Genomic DNA, 23,402 nt, shown 5'->3' on the forward strand with positions numbered 1-23,402 from the left:
ATACGTCCACACACGCAAATATACATACCTACACTTTCCATGGTTTACCCCAGACGCTTCACATGCCTTGATTCAATCCACTGACAGCACGTCAACCCCGGTATACCACATCGCTCCAATTCACTCTATTCCTTGCCCTCCTTTCACCCTCCTGCATGTTCAGGCCCCGATCACACAAAATCTTTTTCACTCCATCTTTCCACCTCCAATTTGGTCTCCCTCTTCTCCTCGTTCCCTCCACCTCCGACACATATATCCTCTTGGTCAATCTTTCCTCACTCATTCTCTCCATGTGCCCAAACCATTTCAAAACACCCTCTTCTGCTCTCTCAACCACGCTCTTTTTATTTCCACACATCTCTCTTACCCTTACGTTACTTACTCGATCAAACCACCTCACACCACACATTGTCCTCAAACATCTCATTTCCAGCACATCCATCCTCCTGCGCACAACTCTATCCATAGCCCACGCCTCGCAACCATACAACATTGTTGGGACCACTATTCCTTCAAACATACCCATTTTTGCTTTCCGAGATAATGTTCTCGACTTCCACACATTCTTCAAGGCTCCCAGAATTTTCGCCCCCTCCCCCACCCTATATATATATATATATATATATATATATATATATATATATATATATATATATATATAAGTTTGTTGAGTATTCCTGGTAAATTATATGGGAGGGTATTGATTGAGAGGGTGAAGGCATGTACAGAGCATCAGATTGGGGAAGAGCAGTGTGGTTTCAGAAGTGGTAGAGGATGTGTGGATCAGGTGTTTGCTTTGAAGAATGTATGTGAGAAATACTTAGAAAAGCAAATGGATTTGTATGTAGCATTTATGGATCTGGAGAAGGCATATGATAGAGTTGATAGAGATGCTCTGTGGAAGGTATTAAGAATATATGGTGTGGGAGGAAAGTTGTTAGAAGCAGTGAAAAGTTTTTATCAAGGATGTAAGGCATGTGTACGTGTAGGAAGAGAGGAAAGTGATTGGTTCTCAGTGAATGTAGGTTTGCGGCAGGGGTGTGTGATGTCTCCATGGTTGATTAATTTGTTTATGGATGGGGTTGTTAGGGAGGTGAATGCAAGAGTTTTGGAAAGAGGGGCAAGTATGAAGTCTGTTGGGGATGAGAGAGCTTGGGAAGTGAGTCAGTTGTTGTTCGCTGATGATACAGCGCTGGTGGCGGATTCATGTGAGAAACTGCAGAAGCTGGTGACGGAGTTTGGTAAAGTGTGTGGAAGAAGAAAGTTAAGAGTAAATGTCAATAAGAGCAAGGTTATTAGGTACAGTAGGGTTGAGGGTCAAGTCAATTGGGAGGTGAGTTTGAATGGTGAGAGGCTGGAGGAAGTGAAGTGTTTTAGATATCTGGGAGTGGATCTGTCAGCGGATGGAACCATGGAAGCGGAAGTGGATCATAGGGTGGGGGAGGGGGCGAAAATTTTGGGAGCCTTGAAAAATGTGTGGAAGTCGAGAACATTATCCCGGAAAGCAAAAATGGGTATGTTTGAAGGAATAGTAGTTCCAACAATGTTGTATGGTTGCGAGGCGTGGGCTATGGATAGAGTTGTGCGTAGGAGGATGGATGTGCTGGAAATGAGATGTTTGAGGACAATGTGTGGTGTGAGGTGGTTTGATCGAGTAAGTAACGTAAGGGTAAGAGAGATGTGTGGAAATAAAAAGAGCGTGGTTGAGAGAGCAGAAGAGGGTGTTTTGAAATGGTTTGGGCACATGGAGAGAATGAGTGAGGAAAGATTGACCAAGAGGATATATGTGTCGGAGGTGGAGGGAACGAGGAGAAGAGGGAGACCAAATTGGAGGTGGAAAGATGGAGTGAAAAGGATTTTGTGTGATCGGGGCCTGAACATGCAGGAGGGTGAAAGGAGGGCAAGGAATAGAGTGAATTGGAGCGATGTGGTATACAGGGGTTGACGTGCTGTCAGTGGATTGAATCAAGGCATGTGAAGCGTCTGGGGTAAACCATGGAAAGCTGTGTAGGTATGTATATTTGCGTGTGTGGACGTGTGTATGTACATGTGTATGGGGGGGGTTGGGCCATTTCTTTCGTCTGTTTCCTTGCGCTACCTCGCAAACGCGGGAGACAGCGACAAAGTATAAAAAGAAAAAAAAAAAAAAAAAAATATATATATATATATATATATATATATATATATATATATATATATATATATATATATATATATATATATATATACAACTCTAGTCTAACATTTCCCTGCTACTGGAAGTAGCGCAGCTTTGAAGCAACAGAAAGGATGTCCTAGGGTTATGCCATGATCATCATTAATTATAATTATCTTCCTAAAGATCAGTTTTTAATTAACTATAATTATCTTCCCAAAGATCGTCTTAATTATGTCACCGTAGCCTCACTCAAACACGACATACATGGTTGAATAACAAATAGATCCCTAATTTATTCATTTATTAACAAATAGACCCACTTATTTATCCATTTAAGTATCTTTGAAGTAATAGAAGCCTTATTTAAAAAAAAATAGGTTTTGTAGAAATGGGATATATATATATATATATATATATATATATATATATATATATATATATATATATATATATATATATATATATATATATATATATATATATAAAAATTTAGTATATACACATATGATATAAAAGAAACTACCTTAACAAAGGGAAGAAAATGATTAAAAAAATGTGGAGTGAGAATATTTGACATAAATGTAGCGGAATGAATATACTTAGAATAACTTGATGTGATCCACCAGTGACCCAGTGGTTAGGGGAACAAACACCTTACCACCATTAGGTAATAAAATGATAAAAGAGATCTATTATAATGTTCTTGTTCAACCACTTTGTGTAATTGCCTTGTTAGGTTCTGTCCACCCCCCCCCCCCCCATGTCTGGCGGCAAAGTCCCTGAACAATGTATTTTCTTCTGCGCCACCTCCTACAGGAAGGGTAGGGGCGCCCTAGCATATCAAAAAAAAAAAAAAAAAATCTGATCAAAATTAAGGTTTTAGGTTTTCAGAAGGCCAGAACCACAACCTAGTTTTAAAGTTTTGTGTCTTTCAGAAGGCCAGAACCACAGCCTAGTTTTAAAGTTTTAGGTCTTTCAGAAGGCCAGAACCACAGCCTAGTTTTAAAGTTTTAGGTGCTTCAGAAGGCCAGAACCACAGCCTAGTTTTAAAGTTTTAGGTCTTTCAGAAGGCCAGAACCACAACGTAGTTTTAAAGTTTTAGGTCTTTCAGAAGGCCAGAACCACAGCCTAGTTTTAAAGTTTTAGGTCTTTCAGAAGGCCAGAACCACAGCCTAGTTTTAAAGTTTTGTGTCTTTCAGAAGGCCAGAACCACAGCCTAGTTTTAAAGTTTTGTGTCTTTCAGAAGGCCAGAACCACAACCTAGTTTTAAAGTTTTAGGTGCTTTCAGAAGGCCAGAACCACAGCCTAGTTTTAAAGTTTTGTGTCTTTCAGAGGGCCAGAACCACAGCCTAGTTTTAAAGTTTTAGGTCTTTCAGAAGGCCAGAACCACAACTTAGTTTTAAAGTTTTAGGTGCTTTCAGAAGGCCAGAACCACAACCTAGTTTTAAAGTTTTAGGTGCTTTCAGAAGGCCAGAACCACAGCCTAGTTTTAAAGTTTTAGGTCTTTCAGAAGGCCAGAACCACAGCCTAGTTTTAAAGTTTTAGGTCTTTCAGAAGGCCAGAACCACAACCTAGTTTTAAAGTTTTAGGTGCTTCAGAAGGCCTGAACCACAGCCTAGTTTTAAAGTTTTAGGTCTTTTAGAAGGCCAGAACCACAGCCTAGTTTAAAAGTTTTAGGTGCTTCAGAAGGCCTGAACCACAGCCTAGTTTTAAAGTTTTAGGTGCTTTCAGAAGGCCAGAACCACAGCCTAGTTTTAAAGTTTTAGGTCTTTCAGAAGGCCTGAACCACAGCCTAGTTTTAAAGTTTTAGGTGCTTCAGAAGGCCAGAACCACAGCCTAGTTTTAAAGTTTTAGGTCTTTTAGAAGGCCAGAACCACAGCCTAGTTTTAAAGTTTTAGGTCTTTCAGAAGGCCTGAACCACAGCCTAGTTTTAAAGTTTTAGGTGCTTCAGAAGGCCTGAACCACAGCCTAGTTTTAAAGTTTTAGGTCTTTTAGAAGGCCAGAACCACAGCCTAGTTTTAAAGTTTTGGGTCTTTCAAATGGCCAGAACCACGGCCTAGTTTTAAAGTTTTAGGTGTTTCAGAAGGCCAGAACCACAGCTTAGTTTTAAAGCTTTAGGTGCTTCAGAAGGCCAGAACCACAGCCTAGTTTTAAAGTTTTAGGTGCTTCAGAAGGCCAGAACCACAGCCTAGTTTTAAAGTTTTAGGTGCTTTCAGAAGGCCAGAACCACAGCCTAGTTTTAAAGTTTTGGGTCTTTCAAATGGCCAGAACCACAGCCTAGTTTTAAAGTTTTAGGTGTTTCAGAAGGCCAGAACCACAGCCTAGTTTTAAAGTTTTAGGTCTTTTAGAAGGTCTGAACCACAGCCTAATTAAAGTTTTAGGTCTTTCAGAAGGCCAGAACCACAGCCTAATTAAAGTTTTAGGTCTTTCAGAAGGCCAGAACCACAGCCTAATTAAAGTTTTAGGTCTTTCAGAAGGCCAGAACCACAGCCTAGTTCAATCTTTGATAGTGAAGACGCCACACTGTGATGCTAGGTTATGAACACTTTAGATATCTGATCCTACATCGCAAGGCTATAGTATATACAATCTGCAAAACCTATTTTCAAGGATAATTCTGATGTGTGATGTCCACAAATCCTACTTCCTAAGATGATTCTATTTTGTGATAGGCAATTTACAAGTCCTACCACTCGTTCATTTGTTATTGTGGAAAATTATATACATATGTAACAAAGTTTCATATCAGTACCTTTTTTTTCAGTCAATAGATGCACTAATCTTGGGCATTCCATTTCCCTTTTTCATTTACAATTTAATCCCTCATTTCACTCCATCATATCTAGTGTCCTCTCTGGCTGATCTGTCTCCGTGGCCTTTGATGGATTAGCCTCCTCCCCAATCCCCGTCCCCTTTCTCCATCAACAGCGGTGTCTCTCAAGGCTCTCTCTTGTCCCTTACACTATTTCTCCTTACTGTCAACGATTTTCCCCTTTCTTCCACCCATACCCAAATGCATCCATACACGTATGCCAGCTTCCATACCTGAATTGCAGGGTTGGAGGCAATCACAGATGGGGGAAGCAGCACTCTTTCCCAATCTTACACATCCCTAATTATTTATACGCAAGGAACTCACCAGATGAAAACAACAGACCAGGTCGTGGGGTAAGAATAAACATGGATGTCTCCCCTCTGCCCCCCCACTCCGTGGCTGGGTAGGGTAGGTCGTCCTTGGACGAGGCGCTGGCCGGGGTTGGGTTAAATGTCGGCGGTGGTTGACAGCCCAGTCGTCTCTGTGGTGTGGTTCTGGCCAGACTGACTGTACCACAGTGTTCCTCCCTAGTACAGATACACACCCCAAACCCTCCCACCATCATCCTCCTCACTTGGCTCTGTGCAACAATCCCACATCTCTTGACAAACTTTGTTTCCTTCTAGCATCCAAGGGCGGGGGAGAACACACAGGTGAGTTCCCTTTTTCCATTCCGACTGTCTTCTGCCTTAACTGCCTCATTCAGGCACAACCATAAAAGTCATTTGTAAGTCTCAGAATGAATTAAGAAGGAAGCCGTTCTCGAGAATCAATTATTTTTTTTAATAGCAGTTTTAAGTCATTGTTTTAACCCGTCCATGTTGCTGTTCCACTGCTCTTGTTCCGATACCAGAAAACAGTTTATTTGACGTTAATATTTTCCATCTGTCTGTAGGATGTGGTGTGCCAAGGGCTGGTGGACGTGGGTGTTGATGGTGGCAGCCAGCTGGTGGTGTCTTGTGACCCCGGAGGAGGTCAACACCCATTCAGGATCCCTTCAGGTCTTGCTTCCTTCTCCTGCCTTGAGCCTGGGTAGGGTCAAGCGCCAAGATGTTGTCCCCATTGATGAACCATACTACGTCAAGATGGACGTGCGAAATCAAAACCCAAAGCCCGGCAGTGGGATGCCGCCCCCAATTGACCCAGACCCCCCAAATGTGCGGATTGCATACCAGGGCATCCCCATCAGACCCAGTCACATGATAAATGTGCGTAATCAAAACCCAAGGCCTGGCAGTGGGATGCCACCCCCGATTGACCCGGACCCCCCAAATGTGCGAATTGGATACCAGCGCGTCACCATCGAACCCGATTACATGATGTATCTGCGTAATCGAAACCCGAAGCCTGGCAGTGGGATGCCGCCCCCAATCAACCCAGACCCCCTGAATGTGCGGATTGGATACCAGGGCATCCCCATCGGACCCAGTCGCATGATAAATGTGCGTAATCAAAACCCAAAGCCTGGCAGTGGGATGCCGCCCCCGATTAACCCAGATCCCCCAAATGTGCGGATTGGATACAAGGGCGCCCCCATCGATCCCAGTCGCACAATGAACGTGCGTAATCGAAACCCAAGGCCTGGCAGTGGGATGCCGCCCCCAATCAACCCAGACCCCCCAAATGTGCGGATTGCATACCAGAGCATCCCCATCGGACCCAGTCGCATGATAAACGTGCGTAATCAAAACCCAAAGCCTGGCAGTGGGATGCCACCCCCGATTGACCCGGACCCCCCAAATGTGCGGATTGGATACCAGGGCGTCCCCATTGAACCCGATTACATGATGTATCTGCGTAATCGAAACCCGAGGCCTGGCAGTGGGATGCCACCCCCAATCAACCCAGACCCCCCCAATGTGCGGATTGGATACCCAGGCATCCCCATCGGACCCAGTCACGTGAACTTGCGTAATCAAAACCCGAGGCCCGGCAGAGGGATGCCACCCCCAATCAACCCAGACCCCCCCAATGTGCGGATTGGATACCTGGGCGTCCCCATCGGACCCAGTCACGTGAACGTGCGTAATCAAAACCCGAGGCCCGGCAGTGGGATGCCACCCCCAATCAACCCAGACCCCCCAAATGTGCGGAGCGGATACAAGGGTGTCTCCAACAACAGGTATGTCCGCTCCAGTCCAAAACCTTCCATCCACCCCAAGCGGAGCCTACCTGAAGACACCCTGGGCGGATATCCTCCCCTTGTGTACGAGGCTGATGAGCCAGCCCCAATCTTAATCGATGATGAGAAGAATAATATGAAGATTTCGATATACGTACCCCTACATCCCTGCAGGAAGCCGTGCAGCTTAAGGTTGCCCAGTGGCAAGTGCATTAGGAAATACGAGTGTGAATGATGGTCTTTAAATGGAGATGGGGTGGCGATGGGTCGAGGAGCTTCCTTACCTTTGGGAAAATGTGACTGTCAACATTTAAGCATTTAGGTTAATGACTGTCAACCTGTCACTGTCAGTGAGCGAGTTTATGACACTCGCAGCAAGAAATGGAAGGTCAAGAAAACGGTAATGACCCTTAAAGATGGCGATATCAAGAGGCCAACTGCTTGTACACCTCATCAGGCTGTGGAGCTACTAACTGACATGAACCTGCTGTGTCCAAGGCTGGTTGTTCTTATTTCCCCTTTTTGATGGAACTTGGTCCAGCAGTCAATAAATGCATTGTGGATGAAGCTGTTCACTGTTCCATCTTAATACTCGGAAACATATGTCCCCATCGCTGTCACATATACTAGAATAAAGACTGTAAAGCAATTTCCCAACATGTTCTCAAGCTTTTCTTACATCAGTCACAGTCCAGTGGCATGTTGACTTTTCTTGTTCCAACTTTCAATGACCACCTTCTCTCTTTGGAAAGCTATACAAGACAACATAAAGGTTAACCATCGACTGAACATGAACACAGGACTCCAACAGCATGTTGCCTTTCTGGTCTACCAAGCCGATGGTTGTTTAAACTTCAACTATAGGGGAATTATCAATGCATCAGAAACACTTTGACTAACATTAGCTGTACTCTATGGAACTCTAGCTTTACTAAATAAACTTTTCCAGATTACAGAGCAAAAAATGTAACGTATAATCAACAACATAGGCTTGGAATCTTGTACTGCAAACAATCTTGAATTTTGTCCAGGGGAAAGCAAAGCAAACCTGTTTGGAAGTGCTAACTAATCCTGAGCCAACTCATTTAGCATAGAAGAAATGCCTTTTAAACTTACAATGAGCAAGAGCTGTCTCTGGTGATCATGGAACCATGAGAAATACACAAGGAAGTGTCAAAATATGGTTATGAAGAGTGAGCCATAACTCCTACCCATTTAACTTAATAATTTAGTGTGTATATTCTGACATAAAAAATCATATTTTTGGTTAACATCTGGTTAAGGTGAGAATAGTGGAGAATCTGTTGATGTGTATTTATATCCTGTTCATAACAACATGTGGCATGCTTCAAGGTGTGGGTGAATACTGATGTACAAATTCATATTCTGCTCAGTTCCATTTACAATTTTTCCAGTGATACTTCCTTTGGCAGTTGCAAGGCATTGGCTTTCCTTTCTCGTATTTTGCCCCTGCATAGAAGAAATGTCTTTCCTAAAAGCAATGCATTTGGCTTATGCACCAAGCATTATTCTTTCTTCCACCATATGCAGATAAGATACCCCATCTTACAGTTTCCCTTTCTTCCAGCTTTTTTTTTCTTCTTCTTTATGATTCTCAATGCTTTTTCACATTGGAACTGTTTATGAACTCTGCTTCTACAGTTGCTACACTAGTTACTAGACTCTGCCTGCATAAAGTTACTCTGGGATTGAAAAGTCATCTTTGGCAAGGTTGTACCATATAAATGGATGAAAGTACCATCTTCTCAAAGAACTTCTCACTCCAAGGGAGTTCATTATTTGTTACCAAAAGTAACTAAGCCTTGGAGCTGTCGGAGCCCCGACAAAGGGGTCCAAGTGTTATATCATTAAATCATTTACTCAAGAGAGTCCCTGCTACCTTAACTTGTTGATGGCAATTAATTTCACCAGGTTTACTGGAAGGAAAACAAACCAGTACTGAATTAATCTTCCTCTGTTGAAACTTTTATTACATAGAAAGCTTATACTACAAAGAATGGAGGCTAGACAGTACAAAAGAATGCAAAGTACTGAAATCTGAATTAGGCCACAATCATATACATACTGTATTTCATAACAAGGAAAACACAACTAATCTGAGTCACCCTTCATAAAAGGTATATGAAATACACTTCTGTACAACTCATAAATACAGGGTGATGCATTGTAGTACACCTTCTGTACAATTCATAAATACGTCAAAAGAAATATACATCATTGAGTACAAGACCAAGGGAGGACCAGAGGAAAAAAGTAAGAGACCGAATCAGCCATTGCCGGTAGTATTAAAGTCAACAATTTGTCATTCTAAAATGTTTGACGAATATGCTAGATAACTTCTCACTTATGAGACTCTTTTTAAAAGATTAGATGAAACAACACATAATTTTTTGGTACTTTGATTGGTGTATCATCATATACACTTCTCCCACAAGAGGGCAGGTTGGCACAAGTAGAATCATCCCCATGCATGTATCCATTGATATACTAACAAATAAGCATCAACACATAGAAAGACTGGACGACAATGACTGTATCGGTTGCATAAGCAGGCACAGAGATGTTGGTCCCCAATGGGTCTGCCCCGAGACATCACACTTGTCAGGCTGTGAGGCACAAATCAGCCTAACTTCTATTTACACACAGCGTTTCACCCTCTCCACAGTAATTTCTTGTGTTTATTTGAATCACACTATGATATTAACATCCCAAACCCGCTAGAAAAAAAAAAAAACAATGAATACAAAGATAAAGGCCCTTTATCTTCTACTAAGAAAAAATAACATCTGTACAAAAGTTCCATGACCCAAACTGTATCACAACACTACCATGTGGCTGAAAATAAGGCAAAATACCTTTGAAAAAATGCATACCCTTACCAAAAACATATTTCAACATTCATAAAAAATTAACATTTATAGGGTAATATCTATTAATATAAATGAAATGCCTAATATACACTGCTTAATTATCAGAAACTACCCTTCCCTTTCAATTATCAATACAAAGCCCATCACTATTCTTTTACATATTTTGTGAATGTTAGCCTTCTCATGGAACACACGGATTCAGGAGGTAACTTGAAAATTCTCATTACTGTGATAATGACATTCAGCAATCATGATGTGGATCAATGGTTCCGAGAAGGAACTGATGTTTAGTGGTCCTAATAAGGACCAGTAATTCATGGTTCTATTCATCATAATATTTAGTGGTCCTAATATGGTTCAGAGATTCATGGTTTTAGTCATCATGATGTTTAGTGGTCCTGCTATCTTTGATTCATGGGTCAGTTCAATACGATGTTCAGTAGCTCTAATATGGACCAATGATTCATGGGTGTTTACTGTGATGTTTAGGGGTAATATCCATGATTCATGGTTTTGCTCACCATGATGCATAGTGGTCCTAATACAGAAAAGGTGATTCACAGCAAAATTACCACAATGATTACTGGTTGTAATACAGAACAGCGGTTTTGAACATAAAGGCCACATTATGTAGTTATATCAGAGAGTTAATTGTTCAAGAAGCCCTGTGTTGCTCCCCTGATCAGGATGTTACGTTACCATCACAGTGTAACACAGCTCTTTAGTTCAGGATGTCACAACAATGGTGTTTAAAGGTTCTGGTGTTGCCTCATGGTTCAGGGTAAAGTGAAAGAGATATTCAATAGATCAGGTGTTAGATTTGGATCTGATGACAGAGAAACTCTCTCTCTCTGTCTGCATTTTCACACACATTTACCATGATTAACTTCGGGTTCTCATACATATTTCATGTATTAAGTACTGTATGCATTTTTTAATATTGGCTTCATTGCCCATAGCTAGCATTCATACACGTCACTAACAGAATTCTTAAATTTCTACGTATGCAAACGAAAAAAAAAATATTATTCAATTTTCCACAGCATGAATTCATACAGAAATACTGACTTTCACAAATACTTATTTTAAACAAACTAAATCAACTTCTCAGTCATTTTGGTAACATAAAAAAAAGGTATTGTTATTTTGTTTAGAATGCATTTTCTAAAAAAAAATATATACACTTATAAACACATTTGGCACTAATGGACCCCAAGACCTGGGTGGGAAGGTTACCCAGCCTAATACCCTGAAAGAGTTAAACGTATCAAATGTAAAAAGATAAAACAGAATATTATGGCTATCGTTCCACATAATCAACAGTCTCTGTATTTGACATGATCATTTACAACTATAAAAGGGCACCATAGTACAGACAAGCTGAAATCAGAAACTGTAATTAATCCCCTGCCAAAGGAGGGGTGACAGTGTGTTACAGGCTGTGGTGTGCACTGCACATCAGTCACTGTCACTTTAGAACCCAGTACTAAGATGGCGTTGAAGGTGATACAAAGCTTGTCACTCTACCACCATACAACCCAGGGGAAAAAAAAAATTTGATGGCAAGCCACACGCAAACCACAAGAGAGTGCAAAGAACACAATATAGTGACAACAGTGAACTGACCTTATAAAGTTATAATAGGGGCGATCAGGATTTCAAAACAGGAATAATTCTGACAAGTAATATTCCTGAGCATTAAATCCAAATACAATATATCGAAAAGGATTCTAATATATTTTCATTATTCATCATTCAAATGCTGCACATAATGCTCTGGTTCACTGCTTTAAGCCTATAAGCAAAACTGACACAATTCTGAAGTTGACTATGGGCATATCATCCAACTGATTACTTCATAAAATCAAAATCTTGGACTTATGTGACCCTAAGCGTGAATGAGCTGGTCCCTTCATCCTCTCACGCATCAGTAAGCTAGACACCCTAAAAACATTATGACCTTGACCTAATGTCACCCACCTTACTTCAAAAGGGTCACAAAACCAGTTACTTTAAGTGTCAGTCTCCCGATTAAGAGGAATCCTCTCCATCTGGATGATGTCACCTTAAAATGTATGAGGCGCTAAAATGAACGTTACCTTTACTTTTTTATCTGAAAGTACGAGACCTCTTCAAACTATACAGTTCTACAACGGAAACTATCAAAAATTTCTTCCACCTGTTAAGGTTCAGTTTAGGCATTAGAGCACCATGACATGCTAATGGAATCAGCATATGATGAAGGTAATAACAAGAGATTATCATGGAGGGCTGAAAACACTGTAACAAATCACTCACACACACACACTGGATACACTTTGATTACATTTAAATAAAGATTAAATGAACAACCATTTTAACCTAAAAGAGTGACATGATAAGAGATTACTAGCCATAATGGGAGATAGTTAAACTTCCTCCTCTCTATGAGATAGTTAGACTTCCTCCTCTCTACGAATTATGTGAAATCACATCTCATGAAATACAAAAATCATTATCATATTATTGTTCAATGTATTAAACATACATTAAATTTTTCTATGATGCTGAACAGAGAGGGGTAAACAGTCAACAAGGGTAGGGGGATTATTTTGAATGCTCATAGACACATGAAAACTTCCTAACATCTGTTTGAAAACTTTTAGCACCTCTAGAGAAACGCTATAATAACATCCAAAATAATAATGGTACTACAAGTTTTTTGTGAGGCATAGATGGCTGCAAGATATATGTGGATAAATAGATAAAAGTCTGTATATTCATATAATACGTACACCCTAACTGCTCCAATAAACTCCCTGAGGCAGTCATCATCATATCTGTCACAAAATATGGCTTCCTGAACGAAGTCAGAACTAAATTGTACTGTACCATACTGGCTGCTTCCGGATATGAGCATTGCACACCAATACAAAGATTATCTACATTCCCAGTTTACCCAAATATTCATTATTATTCCAGTGATAATTCAAGCTACTGCATATTTAGCAACACAAAAAAAAAAAAAAAAAAAAAAAAAAAAAAATGGGAGTTGGCCAAGGAGTTTAGTCTAATTTCCTGGGCATCCAAGACTGGGTTACCCTAGTGCAAGATAATCAATGCAAAAGTGTCTTGATATCAGCTAACACAAGAGTTTGGTATGTGACTGATAATATAAGATAAAGTATGAAAAGTATGTAAAATCACAAATCTTCATCTTTATCTGAGAAGTTTTAAAGGCATTGTGTGGGAGAATGGCTCTTCATGTTGCCTTTGAAACTGGAAATGTAACACAGTGTTAGATTATATATTATACTAAAATTTAATGTCTTTTTAAAGTACGCCTTCATGAGCTCTCCAGACAACAGCAGATTCTGGACATAAAACTTGTACAAATAATGAGAAAATTATGAACAATAAACTAAACTCTGGTCAAAGACTATAGACATGGTTCCTATTATGCTGCAAAAAACTTCCTTCCTTGATGCTGCTACCTTGCATGACATAAAACTCTCACTTCCTCTTCACACCTCTAACATCCCCTACCATTGCATACACACATGCTCACACACAAACTCTTTCCTAATACCTGTAACAGTTTAAACAAGAAATGAAGAATCAAGATAACAAAACTCATACATGGAGATTTGAATAATATGGTACATTGATCCACTTCACACTAACTTCAAGTCTGACTGATAGGAATGATTTGTTGCATCAAACGTTTGTCATACAATCTAATATACCATCCAAAACTTTCCATGGACTGTATTACCAGGTGACATAATATTTACACTGTAGTTTCAAACAATTATGTCTATATCATTTTATTTTCATACACCAATGATCATGAAGATAGCAGCAGCAGCAACATTCACACTTGAGATGAACTGACACTTCCAAACAAGCAGAAAGCATAAATAAAGCAAAGATGCTCTTTGGATCATTTTGATGGATGTCTCTTCCTATCTTTTTTTTCTCTTACAGCAAACAATTATCAGTATACAAATCACATAGGAAAATATCTTTTTGAGCTTAGAGGGCAGTATGGCCCAATGGCACTGAGTTCCACCCTTCTCTTTTCCAACTGAAGGCCATATTTCTTGAACCTTTATTCATCACAGCCAATAAAAATATAAATATATATTTATTTACTATTCATTTACTATAATTGATTACCCTTTCCCGTGTCAGCGAGGTAGTGCCAGGAAACATACAGAGAATGACCCATCCACTCATATACACATATGTATCCATAGACGTACATACACACAAATATACACATACACAGACATATACATACATACATGTAAATATTCATACCTGCTTGCCTTCATCCATTCCCAGTGCCACCTCACCCCACAGGAAACAGCATTTGCATTAGCAGAATATGGGATCTCCCAAAACTCATTTGGTGATAATGTTAAACTCCCTGAGAAGGAATAGTAAGAAGAATGACTCTCACTGCTATTGGCTCATCCTGACCCAGGACAGCTGAATTCTTGGCAAAGAGGTTGTACATCAGTACCTCAAGCAACAGGGGTTTACTTTGTCCAAGTACATCATCTTCATCAGGCTTTTCGATCTTTAAATTGTTTTGTAGTTCTTCAAAATTCATAGTGGTTTAAGAATGAACACACCATAAAAATCAAGCAAAAACACCGCATAATTAATTAACCATGTATTAAATGTAATTTGGATCTGGTGATCCAATCCCATATAGATAAAAACCTGGGTGACAGGATGTAGGACAATCAAGGTAATGATGAAACTTTGACCCACAAATCCCAAAGTTCAACAACAATTTCTCAACATTAAATGATCAAATTTGACAACTTGTACCACAAATTAATGAGATCTAAAGTGAGAGAATACCAGACAACAACTATTAATGGAGAATCAGTCCTCCTTACTACTTTAAAGCATGATGCTGGTTCTGTGGTGATTTGTTAATACTCCAGCTTTGAATTTTGGGATCTGTTTAACCAAATCTGCCAGCAGCCATCCATCCAAATATTTAATCTGCTAACTGCAGAGAATTCACAAGTTTTTTTTCCATTAACCTTAGAATAAGCACCCTATTATGGCATCAACTGTGCAGTAAGGTTCAAAAGTGAAAAATATCTTTTGAAAGAATCAAGTTCAAAGTTTCAAGCGACATGTTTGTGTAAATTTTACTTGTAGAAAATAGAAATATAATGAGGCTTTAGAAATTTACCCCAGGTACCTAGAAACTTGGCATACTAGGCCTATGCAAGGCAATGGAGATTGTGTCCACACAATGTAATCTGAAGCTCAGGTATTGCCAAGCTGTGCATATACAAGGATACATTTGTCATGTATCACAATTAAGTCTTTGAAGGCACAGACAGACACAGAAATATGACTGGAAACATACCTTGAGTGGCATGTACAAGCACACATATGCCAACAGCTTCCTGGGGCAATTCAGGCCAATGTCATCACAGCATTACATACCTATGTTTTCAATACGCTAAGCATTGGTTCTGTTCCAAATCCAATTAATGATTCCGTACACTGAATGATGACTCAATGACAGCTTGGAAGAGAATATTAGCTATTCTGAATTCCCATAAGCATTCTGGTGTGCTTGATGCAGTATTGGATGTAAACTGATAAAGAAAAAGATCCGTAATCAGAGAAAAATTAAATGCCAACTTCAGTCATGTCATCCAAAAGGATGACAAAGGCTAGAAAAGGGGAATGCACGAGAGACTGACTGAGGATACAGAATAATGTAACATGATACACATTTCAATTATGAGCCTAAACTAAACCTATGCTGATGTTACACATTACCATCTTTTTTCATTTACTTTGCAATTAACTCACAGAGGAACTGATCGCTATATAAGTCTGAGGAATTAAAATGCTGACTATAGTGTGTACCTCCAAATTACAATTTCACTTGCTGAAGAAAAGAAAAATGGCCATGATTAAAGAGCTACACTTCAATAGATTTGGTTTAGGTAAACATGTTATTCCTTTCAGTACCAACCATGTGAAAGTCTATAGTTTAGGCTCAAATTCAGTGTAAACAGATAAGTAAAAGAGGTGGATTCTGGAGCACATGTTTTATGCAACCCAAGCAAGCTATCACAATAGGTTCTCCTGTAAGCTGTCCTTGCAACTCACAATGGTCTCTACAACACTACTCCTCCAATGAGCAACTCATTGGGCTCAAGAGGTTACATGACAGACTCATCTACATCAGACCCACAACCTGCACTGGAAATCCAGCATTAAAAAACCCACAAATTCTGTGAAAAACACACAACACTAAATGTGTCATGTCATCTCACTGTGACAAAATCCATATTGGTCATAAGAGGTCATCATCCTTAGGATGAAACATATCCTGCAATGCTATCATTCATATCGCATTACAAGGATTCAGAGACAGAATTCTTCAAGAATACATTCAAAAAGAATCCTTCTATATAATAGCATTTTTTATATATTAAGATTTGGTAAAAAAAAATCCTAGATAAGTCTAACATGTAAAATTTTACAAGGTAATCAATTACGGTAATTCAATTTTACAACTAAAGCTGGAATCATCATTGTAAAAACAATTCAACAAATCCTCAAATATACATATCAAAATAGTGTGGCAATAATATAATGACTACGAACCACCACGCAGCACCACAGCGGTGTGCTCCTGAAGAGTTTGGAATGGCAAAGGAAGTGCATTCATACACATATGAGTTTATATAATCACTATTACTCTAAATTAGCTGTCTACTCGTACACTTATGAAAGAACTTAAGGGACTTTTTTTTTTTTTACAATACAGTTGACTTAGCTCGCTTGCCCTGTACTGATATCTAACTTTTCTACATCATCTGATATAGGATGTTTCCTTCGTATGTGAGCCATGAGGTGATCTTTGCGTGAATATGCTGCACTGCACATGGGGCACTCAAATTGCCGTTCCCGTGAGAGATGCGTTACCATGTGCCGTCGCAGAGTATAATTGTCACAAAATGTCTTCCCACAAAAGCAGCATGCTTTTCGTCCACCACGGAACTTGCCTGGAGATCCAGCAGTTGTGTTTTCCTCATCTCCATCCTCCAGCTCCTGAAATGGGAAGGTCATAGAAACATATCAAAACACATATAGAATAATGCTGCTAAGGAGAAAATATATACAAAAGCTAATTATAATAGGTTATACCCATAAACACAATTCCTAGAAATGTGTTCAAAAGTATAAAATTATAAAATAAAGCTTCATGCCTTAGATCTCATCCTTAAGATTCCAGTAAAAAACATCTAAATTACACAAAAGATAAAAACTGTACTTCAAGGAAGTAGCAAGGAATTTCATATCACATTAAGTTGATTCCCTTAGACATCAAGATATTTGCAGTACAAATTAATATTAAATCTGCCTTTTTTTGTTTTCTTTTTGATAAACTGGCTTATCTACGGATTTCTCTAGACAGTAAACCATATATTTCCAAATGTGAAGTCACATGTAATCAGAGGTGTTACTGATCAAATGTTTCAATTTAACATCATTCTTCATGCCAATTATCATTGCAGCTAACCATGCAATCTTCCATATTCTTAAAAAATACTCTTAAGCTTCCTGTAAACATATGAGCTCTAGATAGTACCTAACTACTTATGAGTACCTGAATATGATGAGAGTTTTGCCAAGATAGCAGGGCTAGCAAATCACCTTCACCACGAGTCTTCCTTGTTAAATAATCTTTTTCTTTTAGCATTCATTCCATTTCCATGGCTAACAATTAACAATATGAGATTCATAGAATATTCAACAATTCAACCAATTCAGTTAGTGCAAACTGTGCCGTCATGGCAGAGCCTCATCATAGGTGCTCATAGGTAGATACTCTCTCCATTTTTCTCTCCATGTGAATGCTGATTTGAACACTTGTGGTATGCCAGCAAAATGAAGGTGCCATATACATGTAAACAACAGCCAACAGGTTTGTAAAATGTAAACAAATCAACCTGAATAACCCACAAACCAAGATTATTGTAAGTACAAATGAGAACTGTATGATGAAGACGTGAGCAAAATACTGAACGATTACCTCTGAGAAATTAACAATGACCATTAAATTTCTAACAAACCCAGCAAAATACAATGAAATGGACAGACAGATAGCCAAACTGAAAATGAGCATATCATATTGCAAAAATTCTGATAACTGAAAACACTTTAAGTAAGATGATAGAAATAGATGGATATAAAAAAAAAAAAAAAATTAGGGACAAGGGAAGCAATACCTCATGCTGATGACAAAGCATATATACCCAAAAGGATATTAAAAAATAGAAGAAAATCATGTCAAACATTAATATAAAGGATCAAAAACTGTCTTGTAAATAAATGTCAAGTGCTGTAGTAAGAGGAATAGAGTAGATCACAATTCAAAACTGAATGCATAAAAAGATGGTATTAAAGACTGTCTTAAATTTGATAAGTATTACACAAAATTAGCATTTGTCTACTTATTGGAGGTTGACACAAAACATAACCACACAGGAACTAGAAAAAAATCTGAAGATGAGAGATGATGGACTGATAAACAGTGATGAAACTTACTGGGAAGACTTGCAGGACAAACTTTGGAGCAAATAACTCCCTAACAACTATAAATGAGGATGAAAGGAAGTGGGAAAACTAAAAGGTAATGATGAGTCACAAAGACAAAAAGAAGGAAGTAGACTAACATAACTAATTAGAAATATATACAAATAACTGAATCCAAAGCCAGACAAGTGGGCCCAACTTTAGGCAGGTAACTTTTTGTCTCATGGTCAATGATGCTAACCAGTGCATCAAGGAGGCTCAATACTACAGTTTTAGGTTAAAAGAAACAACTGCACACAGACAGAAAGACAGACAAAATGCAGATCTGAAAAAATATTGCTTATTGTGAACAGCTAAAGCAAATGTCTAACAACTGCAGAGGGAAACAATGAGAACACAAGTCTTATTGATCTTAGTGAGAATCTTAAAATTTGAATAATGAACAACAGACAAATTCAGAAAAAGGAGGAGTAATTTTAATGAAAACTGGTTAAGACAACATGACAATTTAGTACAAGGTATGCCTAGGTAATCAATCATGTTCCAATTTCTCCCCTCTCCAACCACAGATATGGTAATAATCTTTCATACTTTCATAAAGTCACCATCAAATATAATTCAAATACATTCTATATTCTGGCTTGATGAATATACTTCAAGACAAAAACAAGTCTTGTTGAATAAAAACAAAATTACATAACTGTCAAGAGGTAATATGTTTGTCAATATCAGCCCCTGAATTATCTGATTCAGCAACAATTTCAACTGGAGGTGGAGAAGTTTGGCCTGGCCTTTTGAAAACTGGAAGTGGAGAAAAAGTTTGTTCAGTCCTTATGAAAACTGGGTGAAGTTTGTCAAGGCCTTTTAAACTGGAAGTGGAGAAAAAGTTTGTTTAGGCCTTATGAAAACTGGAGGCAAAGTTTGTCCAGGCCTTTTGAAAAAGATAACCAACAACAGCTGAGTGGAATAACTCTCTTTCTATAAAGCTCATTGTAACTAAGTCAAAAATCTAGAAGCACAACACAAAACTTATTAGAAAGTTACGTCGGAAAAATGTCTGGGTAGGGTGCATGAAGGATACAAGTCAAACACGCAAACTGCACATGCTGACAGCATATAAAATTTAAAAAATGTTGTATGCATACTGCATACTTATTTTACCTGCACTTGTAGGTAAAATAAGATAAAAGCAAGTACACACAGAAAGACAGACAGATACACAAAGCAATAGTCACAGCTTATTGAGAACACATACAGTAAATGCAAAATAACTGAAGAAAACATTAAGAACCTAAATGTTACTGAAATCTATAACAAAGTAATAATTCAATGCAATAACACAGGGTATGGCCAGGATTGGGATCGATGACCCTTCACTTACTCCTCTCTCTAACCACCAATATGATGATAATCTTTCATATCACAAACATATTCTGACCCTTGTCTGATATATATACTTCAAGACAGAAAAGTTTTGACGAATCATATATTACAGATGTCAAAGAATTCATAGACATCATAAATAATTAAACCCTACACTCCTATAGATGGGCATTTATACAAAGAAAGTGATTCCTTTACATGTAAACTTACACACCAAATTTTGCAACTCTGTTTCAAGGATGCCTGCCAAGCCTGGGCAGTTGCCAAGTTGGCTGGACATGATAGTTTCTCCCTATGGTCAGTCATCCTCACCATGCCAATGACAGCACATTCTTGTGAGTTTTCTAGGAAGGAAATTAAATGGCTTTTTGCTACATTTAGAGGACCAAGCAGATGATTCTGAATTATTTGACAATAATGTGTCTTTGGTTTCTGGAATAAGTGGAATCAGTCTTGCCAGCACCCACCTGACACTGACAATGAAAAAGATGCATTTGACTGGTGAAGCTGGTAATTCTACAAACTTTTGTAATATTGCAGATATGAGAAAATGATATATGATTATAACAAGAAAACATTCATTAAATGCAATAAAACATAATAACAATCAGTAATCAGTTTTTCTGGGTTGGTCAAATACACTATAAAACATGCAGTAGCACTTCACTTGACAGTGGCCTTATGCCCAGACTTTTGGTACATTGTTCTGACACATTTACAAAACTTCTACACATATTGTATTTTGTCAGTGTTGTATTTGTTGGCAGAGGGGTGGAGAGGATCTGTGAATATAAGGTGTTAAAGTGTGAAGCAAGGGTAAGCTTTTTGTTTCTACATGGGGGTTGATAGTTACTTAAGGAATGGTTTGGATGGGAGGGGTCTAGTGCTGCGACAAAGTACCGAGTGCTAAGCATGTAGAACTGGGATTGGATTAAGAGGAATTTTGTTTCACTGTGTACGTATTTAGTGTTTATGGTTGCTAGAATAGTCAGTGGCTATTCTGAAAGCTCAGTTTTACATGGATTGCAGTTCTGTTATATTTGCTTTTTATAGGGATAATGACTAAGCAAGACGAGCCATAATTTAAGGGGGAGCAGGTGAATCATTTGTAGAGGATACTATGAGTTTCTTTTTCATCTCCATGTTTAGTACCAATTAATGTTCTTATGGCACTTAATTTTTTTATTGCTTGAATGTTGATGTTTGTGGCAAGAGGTGTGAATTCCAAGTGTATGTCTCGTGATGCCCAGGACAGCTGGTGTTTTGTTGAGTGGGAGTGTTTGCCCATTTTAGGTGATGTGAGGGTGCAGGCTGGATTTGTGTTGGAAAAAGTGGGTGATCAAAGAATTCTGTGGACACACAGGCTTAAGTTTTGGGGGAGCCATTGTGTTAATTAAGCAATGTAGAGTTGCATGTCTGTTGTTGATCTGTGGTGTCCAGGTGCTGTGATGAGATTCCACAATATCCTGAGCTGTTTCAAAGGAGCAAGGTCAGGACACAGGGTCTTTGCATTCCTTGCCAAGGTATCATCAAAGAACCAAATAATCAGCTCATTAGACAAGATGTCTACTTGGGAGAACAGAGGAAGGACAAGGGGGTCACCTTCCTGTACCCCTTCAGATGAATTACTTACCAAATAGCAATGTCAATGATACACTGTAGCATATTTAACTGACAGGAAAGTGTTGAAACTACTAAAAGGATTGAAAGACTTCTCTAATGGCAGTTTCTCTTCTCAAAAACAAGAAAGCATTCTCAAAACCTAATCTGTTCATTCTAGAAAAAAAAAAAAAAATCAGCAGCATTAGCTACTGCTTTAAAGCCCATGAGGATGCTAAAGCAAATTGTTTTAGTGACTGCGATGTTCCTGCCTCATCACTGATGTTTTTGATAGCCACCCTGGCTAAGTGAAGGTAACAGGTGCTGCCAACAACAGAGTCCAACACCCCCCTAAGCCTTTCTAAATGCACCGAAGAAAATAAGCCTGACTGGCAGTGAAATATTACCAGCAAGACCAAAGTTGACAAGCTCATCAGCCTCAGAAAGTTCTGAGAGTGAACCCTACGTGGTAAAAATACTTGTGCCAATTGTGCTACCATATTCCATCTTACTGATTACTCAGACCTTAATGATGGGGGCTTGGGAACACTAGTTTTGAGACTGTTTGCAAAAAGTCTTCAAAAGAAATGATAAATGTAATGTGGTTATAAGCCCTCATATATTTACTGAAACTCTGGATGATTTTATAAGTCAAAGACTTGCCATCCTAGCTGGTTCAAGTACCAATGCAGGAACTGCCATACATATTTCTCCCACAGTTTCCCAGAATCATCCTTTTACTTATATGACTGCATTGCATTTTGCTAGTCAGTGTTGAAGAGCTGCAGACATTGTAACATCCCAGACCAATCCAAACACTTTCTAAGCCCTAATATATATATTAAGACAGAATGATAGTTAATCACATAATTGTATCAAACTTTACAACCAGCAAAAAGTTAAATGACAATCTTATTTGTTATCGTGCCAAACAGCTTCGTACTTTTTGATCACATGGGTACAGGTGGAAACCTGCCAAATCAGCCAGTTAATGGCAATTACACAAAGTCTGTCCCCTTTTAATAGGAGTGTCTTGGTTATGCTTCCTCTTGGCATGCTCCTTAGGAAAAAGCATCCGAAGTTGGGCTTCTTGACTGTGCAATTAGTGCAATGCCTGGAGCAAGATCTGAAAGCTATTTTATCTTTAATGCTCTTGACATGCTTAAAAAACAAGAAGCAGCCTTGGTATTTCTTTCTAAAAGTGACACAATGCTCTCAATAATAAATAAATAAAGAAACAGCATTTTTCTTACAGATCTAAAAATATATATTTTCTAGCCCTGCTGTCATACACTTTCCTATTTTCTAACCCTAGTTTATATTCCTTACAGAACATGAGAAAGCAATTAGCTGAACAGTAACTTCTCTATATTGCTTAAGAGTACCAGTCTATAATGAAGAGCCCCCCCCAACTAATGCAGAAGTGGTTCTTCACCATATGATAAAAGGATTCTAATATTCAACTGTGCAAACTTGCAATGTCCTCCCACTGTTATGTTTGTGCTCAGTAATTTCAGTTATGCTGTTGTAAGATTCCACATATGTTATTACAATTATATAACCCCCAAGGACCCCTTTTTCAAGAGTTCCTGCAGCTTCAAGGCTGCCCTGCAATCAGAAGCAGGGAAAGGATGGACTGATCTATGGTGAGAAGTTCTCTAACAAAATTGCAATCCAATGATACAACCTCAATGAAGGTAGTTTTTCACTTGTAGCATAACCACATGTAGATGAGTCTAGTAATCTCTCCAGTTCACATCATGTGATCATATAAATATGACACCTATGAACATTCTGCTACTCTGGGCTCTTAATTTCTTTTAAGTTCAAGCTCAACTTAGGCTGATTTATGGCTCAAATTTC

General features: G+C 38.7%; 2 protein-coding genes across 2 annotated transcripts in view; one reads left to right on the plus strand and one right to left on the minus strand.

Moving 5' to 3' along the window:
* The first annotated feature begins 5,486 nt into the window (after positions 1-5,486).
* Positions 5,487-7,562, plus strand: LOC139761379 (uncharacterized). The gene is made up of 2 exons (XM_071685500.1): positions 5,487-5,626; positions 5,869-7,562. The coding sequence occupies exon 2, from the start codon at positions 5,870-5,872 to the stop codon at positions 7,328-7,330; it is 1,461 nt and encodes a 486-aa protein (XP_071541601.1). The 5' UTR covers positions 5,487-5,626; position 5,869; the 3' UTR covers positions 7,331-7,562.
* A 9,175-nt stretch (positions 7,563-16,737) lies between these two features.
* Positions 16,738-23,402, minus strand: part of LOC139761378 (uncharacterized) — a 38,049-nt gene continuing 31,384 nt past the window's right edge. The window contains exon 5 of the mRNA XM_071685499.1: positions 16,738-17,069. Within this exon, the coding sequence (XP_071541600.1) occupies positions 16,791-17,069 (279 nt within the window). The 3' untranslated portion in view covers positions 16,738-16,790. The remainder of the gene's footprint in view (positions 17,070-23,402) is intronic.

This window comes from Panulirus ornatus, chromosome 40 (genome assembly GCF_036320965.1).
Source record: "Panulirus ornatus isolate Po-2019 chromosome 40, ASM3632096v1, whole genome shotgun sequence".
NCBI classification, from domain to species: Eukaryota; Metazoa; Arthropoda; class Malacostraca; order Decapoda; family Palinuridae; genus Panulirus; species Panulirus ornatus.